Here is a 10982-nt window from a genome sequence, read left to right as displayed (position 1 = left end):
ATCTTCATCCATTTCGTTCTCGTTTTCATCTGAACACGTAAAAAAATGAAAGTTGAATTATTAAATAATTTATAATTATACAAATTAAGTTGCAAAGAGAATGAACTTTAATACCTTTTAAATCAAATAACCAATCACGTGTGCATAGCAATGCTTCAACATTTGATGATAACAATGAAGTTCGATACTTACTTAGCACCCGACCTCCGATACTGAAAGATGATTCGGAAGCAACAGTAGTAATCGGGATGCTCAATATATCGCGAGCCATTATAGCCAGTTTTGGATACCTTACTTGATTCTCCTTCAAATATTGTAAAACATCAAGTTCTACTTTTCTATCAACGTTCTGTTCCTCCAAATACAATGTCAACTGTGACTTTTCATTATCAACAACTTTGAATTGGCTTTGAAATGTATCGAACCCATCCATCTCATCGAGCGTATTGCCACCAACATTTATACTCTCGGGTATTAAAGAATCATGCATTGTCTTCGATTGAATATTATACTCCGTATCATATAGCTTATGCATACCATCCACAATACACTTCAATTTCATTTCACGCTCTTCAAATGTCATGTTAAGCTTTGAAAAACAATATTCAACAAGCTTAACCTTGTACCGAGGATCTAGAATAACCGCAAAAGACAAAATCATGGAATAATTTTTCCAATATTTATCAAATTTCATGTCTTTCGCCATGTCACTAATAACTTGATCCGCATTGCACATCTCCTCTTCAATATACAACTGAATTCTCCATACGTGATGAAAATATAAGTTCGAGGTAGGATAGGAGCTTCCAGAAAACAAAGTTGTGATTTCATAAAAAGGCTTCAAAAGTCGTGTTATTATTTCCACCCTTGCCCATTCCTCTTCTGACGGAGAAGTTTTAAAAACTGAATCAACTAAAGCTAACCGAGTATAAGCCCGTTGATAAGCTAATGCACAATCAAGCATAAGATATGTAGAGTTCCATCTCGTTACAATATCTTGACGAACATGCTTCCCACACTGTAGTGAAAGTATTTGTATGCATTCCGCAAACTTATACTTCCTAGCAGCACTTGCTCTCACATATTTCACCGACTCTCGAACCTTTTCAATGGCCCCTTCAATTGCTTTCAATCCGGCTTGAACGATAAGATTTAACACGTGCGCTGAACAACGCACATGAGTAAAATCTCCATCACACACTAATGCGTTATTCAAACGCAAATGATCTTTCAAACGATATACTAATATGTCATTGTATTTTGCATCGTTTAGTGTGATGGTAAAAACTTTTTTCTCAATGCTCCAATCTGCTAAAAAATTGATCAAGTGCTCTGCTAAAATGGAACCACTGTGTGGAGGGGGTATAACTCTAAAGTTTATCACTTTTTTCCTTAGATTCCAGTTCTCATCAACATAATGAGCTGTTAATGCCATAAATCCATCTGTCGTGACCGAACTCCATAAATCAGAAGTCAAGCATATCCTACCGGTTACCTTTTCTAACTTGTCTTTAATAATCATCTTCTCTCGCTCGTATATTTTTAAGACATCCGCCTTTGCAGTATTTCTTGTTATGAATTTCACATCACCGTGTAGAAATTTGTGCAACTTTCTTGTTTCCTCATGTTCAACATAGCTGAAAGGGTAGTTATGTTTGATAATTGAAATTGCCAACATCTCCATGTACATCGCTTGATCTAAAGGGGCGCGTCTTTGTTTTTTCGCCGGACCAGGCTCATCAATATCAAAACACTTAGGGATATGTCGTCTTAAGTTAGATGTTCCCGAGCTTGCATTTGTAACATACACCTGTCCGCAAGCACTGCATTTTGCTTTTTTGTCCCCATTTGGTGCAACCGGTAATGGGTTAAAATAGTCCCAAACATAAGAACGATGTTTACCCGAACTATATGAATTGCCTTCATCTTCATGTTCCCCTTCTACACTATGTTGTCCAAATTCCGAGTTGTTTGACATACCTTTCAAAATAATAATCAAATAAGTCTTAAAATCTGATCAACTGAGATAAACATAAGCGTTTATAAACCATCTCTATTACATCTTAAAGCATATTATTCAAATCATACTGTTTTCAAAAACATTCAAAATCAATTAATGTCATCAGTTATAAATCAGAATTTATCTTCCTTTATTACCCACATTCACACATGAGAACCTCCTAGTTGTAACCTAAGCATAAACAGTTGTACCCCCATGAAAGCACAACATCAAACACCTAAATTTCTTCACGTACACAAATAAAAAAGCTGAATTATTAACACTTATTTGATTACTAGTGGAAAGCACATTAAAAACATTAAACACAAAAATTTCTTTTGACGAAAGCACAACAGAATTTATCTTACTCATCTTTCCTATATTTCAAACACCTAAATTTCTTCATTAAGAATTTTGTTGCCGGTGTGTATTATAATTTTTGTGGTATAAATTTCTTCACATAAACATTAAAAACGAGCAAATCCCCCACCCCTTACATCGTATAAATCGGAAGTCAAAGATTACCTGCAACTTTCGCCAGAAGTGAAATTTCTTCTTAATCGGACTGTTATAAAGTGATTGCCGATGAAAATCAAAGATCTGATGGGTGGGTTTGTGGCGGAGGAGACGGCGGAGATGGCGGAGGACTGGAGGAACGTCTATGTCGTATGTTGTATGTCGTAGTCGTTTGAAGAAAACCCTAGAAACTTAACCCGCCTCTTTTTTATTACAACTCGTTCAACCCGTTTCTCTTTAGATCCCAAACCCAGCTGACCCGTAAAAACATTTTAAAGTTTATGAGGTGACCCAACTGGACCCGCTAATCACTAAGAGGAAACCCAAATTGACCCAATGGAATTTAGAAAAGACCCAAAATGACCCAGATATATTAGTTTGGGTCAGAATTGCCCAGGTCTGCACCTAACAGAAGCTATTATGCTATATTATATTTTTTTATTAAAAAGTGGCATGTCGGTTAATCATGTATCGGCGTTTAGTTCCGGGCCCCATATGTATTGACAAGCATGTAATACTGGTAACAAGAGATATAGTTTGTCCCAAGTTATTTATGAAAATGATATATCAAATGGTATAAAATGGTTTTGAAAGGATTTTCAAAACGTGTCGGTTAATTGTAATTATCAGTGAAAACTGACATATTTTCAAAAGACTAAGCGCAGGTTAGCAAGTACGGAATAGGCTGAAGCTGCTTGGTAATTGCATTTTGGAATTTGCGACTCCACGCAAAGCCTAGTAGTCTAAATGTTCATTTTTTGTAATTTCCGATCCGCCTATGGTTCTTTAGTACACTTTCCGTCTGTATATTATTTTGAACTTTCGGACACTTGTACTTTGTAATAATTATTTTATAATCCCTAGACTTACGCTGTGCTAAATGTGAATATCTATATCGATCGTCACGTATAAACCCCAAGCCCGGGCCCACCAGGAAATCAGGATGTGACAACTTCTCTCTCATATAAAATAATATTATTAAATCATAATTTCTAGCATTTATTTAAAATTTCTTTTCCTAACTATTTCTTTTTTTTTCTTATTAATAACCTTTTATTTTTTCTGCTTATCTCTTATATTTTCACCTTTGATCCAACCCTGTGAATACAAGATTTTAACCTAATAATAAAAAATACATTGTAAATTGTTATAAACCGTATAATACATAAGTTTTTTACCTAATAATAAAAAAACAAAGTAACATGTTATAATAAATAAATAGTACATCAAAATTCATTTTTAAGACATATCTTGATACCTGTATCTATTATGAGATTACATTGTATTTATTTAGGGATATTGGATTTAAATAACTCTAACTTTAATCAACTGGCCGATATCACTCCCAACTTTCGATTTGTATCATACCACTCTCAACATTCAACTTATTTTCCTCTGGCACTCCCAAACTAACTTAATCCTAACCTAGTTAGCTGATGTCAGCAGCCACGTCAGTAGCCACATCACCTGCCACGTCATCAAACTTGCCATGTCAGCTGTCACATCAGCCGACGCGTCATGAAAATTACCATGCCAGTTGCACATCATCCGCCACGTCATCAAAAATGTCATATCACAAAACTAACTAGGTTAGCATTCAGTTAGTTTGTGAGTGACAGAGGAAAATAAGTTAAAAGTTAGGATTGGTGTGGTACAAATTGAAAGGTGGAAGTGATACCGGTCAATTGGTGAAAGTTAGTGATACATGGGTTTTTATTAAAGATGTAACTAACTTATACTTACTATATAAATTATATATATTCAACCCGTGAAATACACGGAGTTCTAAATTAGTAATATTTATATACCAAGGTATATAATTAATAATTTATGTGTGTGCGTTCTCCTAACGGGAGCCTCGTAACAAGCAAAAATATGCCTAACATGAAAATGGTGAATGAGATATGGATATTCAAAATAGTGAGTTTGATATCGGGACCGTTAGGTTCTGGCCTTCTGGGTTCGATTCCCACAAGGGAGGTTTTCTCATATTTATTTGGTTTTCTCTTGAATTGGTGTATAGACATTATTACCTAGTGGAGATGGATATGATTGAGTGGTTTCGCTGGTAGTACAATGATACTCCAGTGACCCGTCAGTGATCTAAATTTAGCGTTCAAAAATAAAAAAAGAATGCTAAAAGACCTTGACATGATTTATGATAAGAAGCAAATATGGTTGGTAAATTCATTACTTGTATTTTAATTCGACTCCTACATACGAGATGACCTTAAACGTTGAACTTGTGCAATGATGACATGCAAACACAAATGTCAGACCAAAACTCTCGAGTTTGCATTTGTTCACAAAAAATGGTCTGACTGACCGGTTGCAGTCCATTCTGACATAAGCTGTAACTGATGTAATGAAATCTCGAACTTTGCTAGTTCATCTATGACACACACAATATGGGCATCGATCATTTTTGTTTGATTCTTAAAGCTACTAATAGTGATTTAAATTCTTTACATTTATGTAATATGCAGTTCATATTTGTATAGTAACTAGTATGTTTACTCCAGCGTTGCGGCAAGAATTTAGTTGTACTGATACATTTTTATTAAGGTATCAATACGTACCGAAACTCGGTATAGCAACAGAAAATAGTGTATAACCATGGAAAAAATAACGTCCATATGTTACCGGACGTAACTTAATATAAGAAAAGTGAAACTTGAACGTCGTTGATAACCTTTTAGTTGAGAGTATGTTGAGAGTCTTGAAACCAAATTTCATTTGAGATTATAAACAAATTATTAAAAACAGGTTGGTCGTACAAAGTTGTATTGGATTTTTCATAAGACTTTTGTATAATATTAAATCTTAACACCATGTTACAAAAGAAAATTAACTTAATCTAGTTCAACAGTTTGGATTTTAGTATCTTGTGCAAACATTTATTTTTGTTCTAACGTGTTTGATAGAGATACAGTTTAGTTCATAAATGCGTACTGGAATGTATTAGTATTAATTACATACATTAGATCGTAACTAGATTTATATCAAACTTGATTGTACAATTTTAATCTTACGGTGATAAGGATTTTTGCAAAACTACGAACATTGTGGAATGGAATTAAATGAAGTGATTTTGTATGAACTGGTCTAATTTCATTTAGCAAGCTACAAGCGGTTGCTAGTTAAGAAAAAACAAGTTTGCCTTGAAATAATTTTTTTAAGAGAATAGTTTTCGAACAAAATAAAAGGCTTGTAAAAAAACATGAACTGAGTGTTTATTCGTTTAACTAATAATGAACAAATGACCAACACGAACCTAAAAGAACGGGTTCTTTTTCATGTTCGTTTATGTTACTTTGTTCATTAATAATATACATGAACGGTTCACGAACGTAAACAAACGAACATAGGTGAGCTAACACCAATCAAAAGTAGAGAACAATGTCTTGGGCCTAATAATAAAATAGTAAAACTAGACAAAATTGTAATGGTGATATTTTAATTTCATGAACTATACTGAATTGTAATGGAGTTTTTTTTTCTCATAAAGATTATTGGTGAAAAATAGTTACCAAAATAGGGTATTTTTGTTTTTTTTTATTTATTGGTTTTGTTGACCGATTTTTGATTCTTGTTGGTCATTCTTTGATTTTGCTCAACGATTTAAGTCCCATTATGCTTAATGATTATGATTTCTAGTTTCTTATTAGGTTTGATCAACAAAAAAAAGAATGACATAAAACAATAATGCTTAAGAAAAATCGGACCTGAATCGTTGAGCAATATTGAAGAACGACAAACAACAAAAATCAAATATGTTAAGAAATTGATGTAGACCTAATCGGATTGAGGGAAACCAAAAGAATAATGGAGAGGATAACTTGGAGATTAAGTATAATTTACTCATTTCATTCCTACGGGAAACAAACTTTAACGGGCTAATAAACCACCAATCACTACTGGCTAATTAAAAGGAAAATGTACCCACTACATGAAAGAAAAACATGGAATACTCAAACTGACCCAAAGTCTACTCTAATGAGCATGGTTGACGCATGAACTTGATTCACGCACTCCCACTATGTGTATTGATGGCTGTGAATTAACACACAATAGAAATGTAACTGATTGAAGAAACAAAAGTGATCGAACCCGTGATTGAACTTTTGAACCGAGTGAAAGCCAGTTGGAGAATCAACAAAGAAAGTGGATCGAACATCTCTTGAGAAAGGGGTTGATTGAAAGGACAGGCTTTTTTGTTTTTTTTGACTAAAAAAAGAAATAAATAAAAACACTGATTTTGATAAATAATTTTCAAATCACCTTTCAGTGTACCAACACTTTTTTAGAAAAAAAAATACCTTGTTGTAATGGGTCTAAGAGTCTTAAATGAATATATTCATGAATGAACGTAAACACACAACATAAATTAATGAACATGAATGAACAAATGTTCACGGATATATATGAACAAACTTAAACGAACGTCTACGAACATAAATAAACGAACGATACATGTGTTGATGTTCGTTTGTTTAACTAAATGAACAAAGGTGTTCGTTTGCATATTAAATAAACGAATATTAACGAACTTTTGTTTACATATTAAATAAAAAGTTTGTTCGTGTTCATTCACTGAACATTCTATTTGTTTACATGCCTAAAAACCTAATTAGCAAAAACTACTTCAAAACGAAACGTGCACTCGATATTGTGAGTGCATATAGGTCCACTGAGAGAGAACATAAGTGTATATCGCAAGAAGAAATCATCGGAACAATTTCGGGCATGTAAGGAATCACAAGAACAATAGTTTTATGTGGATCGTTACTCATGCATGCAGTGAATGATCTAGTGATGGAAATGTCAAACTATTGAAAGAAATGTGGATAAGGTTAATAGTTTTAGGATAACTACTGAAAGAATTGAAAGAGATATCTTTTTCATTCACAGTAGATACATATAAATACAAGATGACTAGCACACAATTAGGAATGATTATTTCCTTTACAAAATTATACAATAACCATAAATAATTAGTCAACGTGAATTTGAAATTTGAATCTTGTGATTAGCCGCTATTACCCTCCTTCAAGCGAACAGGTAGGGGTCCAACTCGAAGCTTGGTACGGAATCGTTCAAACAGTGGTCGTGGTAAGCTTTTGGTGAATATATCCGCTACCTGGAGCGTGGTTGGCACAAATTTTGTGTGTAATCGACCCGCGGACACCAATTCTCGAATAAAATGATAATCAATATCAATGTGCTTGGCTCGTTTATGGGAGACCGGATTTTGACTTAAAAATAATGCACTCTTATTGTCGCATAAAAGAGTCGGTCGGTCTGGCGGAAGAGCATGTAGTTCCCTTAGAAGGTGAGTTAACCAAATAATCTCAGCTGCGGTGTTTGCCATGGCTCGATATTCAGACTCGCAACTAGACCGTGCAACGGTTGGTTGTTTCTTGGCACTCCAAGAAACCAAGTTTCCTCCTAAATAAATGGAATACCCATACGTTGAGCGTCTGGTCTCGATACAACGAGCCCAATCGGCATCCGAATAACCAACAAGAGAGGTTTTAATCGGGCGATCAAATGTTAAACCGTATGATAGAGTACCTTTGACGTAGCGGAGAATTCTTTTAACAAGTTGAAAATGCGCGGTGGTCGGGTTTTGTAGAAATTGACTAGCTTGGTTTACCGCGTATGATAGGTCCGGCCGTGTGATTGTGAGGTATTGGAGAGCACCGACTAGAGAGCGATACATTGTGGGATCATGAAATGGTGTTCCCGATGAGACAAATGTGTCAGTGGTATTCAAAGGTGTTCCAACCGGTTTTGCATCCAAAAGACCCGCACGTGAAAGGATATCATAGGCATATTTCGCTTGACTAAGGAAGAGTCCGGATGAGTTTGAAATGACTTCAAGACCCAGAAAGTAGTTTAGCATTCCCAAATCCTTGATTTTGAACTCTTTGTGTAAGCATTCAGTGAAGTTTTTGATAACATCTTGATTATTTCCTGTGAGAATGATATCATCTACATAAACGAGTAGATAAATCAATGCCTTGTCGGTTTTGTAAACAAAAAGAGATGGATCGGCCCGGCTACATTGAAAACCAAGGGTGATAAGGAAAGCACTCAACCTTTGAAACCAAGCTCGTGGTGCCTGCTTGAGTCCATAAAGAGCACGTTTGAGACGACACACGTGATTCGGAAATTTTGAGTCGATGAAGCCCGGTGGTTGTTCCATGTAAACTGTCTCAGTTAGGTGGCCGTTTAGAAAAGCGTTGTTGACGTCAAGTTGGCGAAGTGGCCACCTATAAATAGTAGCAAGACTGAGAACTACTCGAATCGTTGAAGCCTTGACGACAGGGCTAAACGTATGAGAGAAATCGAGACCCGGAACTTGTGTGAAACCTTGAGCCACTAAACGAGCTTTGTAACGATCAAGCGAGCCATCAGCTTTGTATTTAATGCGATAGATCCACTTCGAACCAACGACATTGGAGTTTGTCGGGCGTTGAACAAGATCCCATGTGTCATTGTTACGAAGGGCTGTGAGTTCATCTTTCATAGCGGAGACCCAATGTGAATTTTTTGAAGCTGTTTTTATGCCTTTAGGAACATGTGACGTGAACAACGCATGATGGAGTTGGTTTGTAGAAAAGTCAGTAAAGTTGGCAAAGTGTTTTGGCTTGAATATTCCTGATTTGGAACGAGTATGCATGGGGTGGGTAGAAGTAGTTGATGGAGGCTGAGTGTTTTGGTTTGATGTAGAGACATGGGAATGAGTGGGATTAGAATTAGATGTGGGGCCGTGAGAGTGTTGTGAGGTGTTAGGTTGTTGAGAGGTGTTGGCTGATGAATGTGGTGTAGGATGTGTAGGGCTTTGAGGAGTGGATGAAATTGGGCTTGCAATGGTGATTGGGCTAGGAGGGGAAGGAGTTGATTGGGCTAAGGGAGGTAGGCTAATGTCATGAAGTGGGCAAAGGGTACATCGATGTGGAGAATTATGTGTGGAGGAGTTGTTTTTTGGGGTAGGTTGGTGTGATGGTTGGGAACCAGTAGATGGAATTGTTTCAACAAAGTTAGAAACAAGAAGTTTTTCAATATCAACAGTAGATACATGACCTGAAAAAGGAAAATTTTCTTCGTCAAACTTTGCATGCCGTGTCATGTAAATACGAGATGTGATTGGATCAAGACATCGATAGCCCTTGTATTTTGGACTATATCCTATGAAAATGCAAGGTGCACTCCGAGGAAGGAGTTTGTGTTTGGTGTAATCCCGTAAATATGGAAATACGCGACAACCAAATACACGAAAATTAGAGTATGATGGAGGATGATGAAACAACATTTCGAACGGTGATTTGTTTTGTAGAATGGGAGTCGGTAGACGATTGATGATGTAGGTGGCGGAAGTGAAGGCATCAAGCCAAAATTGAGCCGGAGCATGCGCATTAAACATCATGGCTAAACCTGTCTCGGTGATGTGACGGTGTTTTCGTTCGGCACGACCGTTTTGTTGAGGCGTGTGCGGGCATGATAGGCGATGGAAAATGCCATGTTGTTGAAAAAGGTTTTGTACCCGATTATTAGTGAACTCGGTACCGCCATCACTTTGGAAACTTTTAACTTTGCATTCAAATTGATTTTGAACGAAGTTTAAAAAAGTGATGAGTATGTTGTAAAAGTCCGATTTGAATTTTAACGGGTAAAGCCAAGTGAAACGGGAGAAATCATCTACGAAAACAACATAATATAAATATCCATCCGTAGAGGGTATGGGTGAAGGACCCCAAAGATCACAATGAACTAAATCCAACACACGTGAGGATCGTTTATTATTTTCAACAAAAGGTAAACGTTTAGCCTTAGAAAGTTGGCACGAAGAACATAAGCCCGGTTTGGGTAATAAGGACGTAACACACACTTGTCCAAGTTTATTTAAAATAGAAATAACATCAAACGAGACATGGCCTAAACGGCTATGCCATTTATCAAAAGAAGCACGAAGAGAAGGAACAGCAAGGGCAGCAACGAGAGACTTGTGGCTTTGTGAGAGCACGTAAAATCCATTTTCACATGTGCCTCTAGCAAGGACCGCCGCCGTTTTTCGGTCCTGAATTTGAAAGAAACTATTAGAAAACAAAACATCAACAGGAGCATCATTTGTCAACCGACTAATTGAAAGCAGATTTCGTGTGATGTTTGGTACCACAAGAACATTTTTTAATGGTATATTATTGAGTTTAGAGTTGCCGATTTGAGAAACCGGTAATGATTGACCATTACCGAAGGTGACAAATGTGTTACCAGTGTTGTTATGCGCTTCATCAAGAGCATCAGTTGAACGAAGCATATGTGTTGTGGCGCCGGAGTCGGCTGTCCAATCCGGGTTAACGTTGCATTGAGCATTAAACGCTTGAGCAAGGTGAGCATCTAGCGGGGTGGCCTTTTGAGCGTAAGAAGCAAGATTTGGACAAGAGCTCGCGTAGTGACCATC

The 10982-nt window shown here is 36.5% G+C and overlaps 1 protein-coding gene across 1 annotated transcript; it reads right to left on the bottom strand.

Moving 5' to 3' along the window:
- Positions 1-330: 330 nt before the first annotated feature.
- Positions 331-1978, bottom strand: LOC110897843 (zinc finger BED domain-containing protein RICESLEEPER 2-like). Its single transcript, XM_022144577.1, has 2 exons — positions 426-1978; positions 331-349 (listed from the first exon to the last, which is right to left on the bottom strand). Exons 1-2 carry the CDS (start codon positions 1976-1978, stop codon positions 331-333), a joined length of 1572 nt encoding a protein of 523 aa, XP_022000269.1.
- Between the last annotated feature and the right edge of the window lie 9004 nt (positions 1979-10982).

The sequence above is a fragment of the Helianthus annuus genome, chromosome 17 (assembly GCF_002127325.2).
Source record: "Helianthus annuus cultivar XRQ/B chromosome 17, HanXRQr2.0-SUNRISE, whole genome shotgun sequence".
NCBI classification, from domain to species: Eukaryota; Viridiplantae; Streptophyta; class Magnoliopsida; order Asterales; family Asteraceae; genus Helianthus; species Helianthus annuus.
This window is presented reverse-complemented; position numbering and strand designations above follow the sequence as displayed.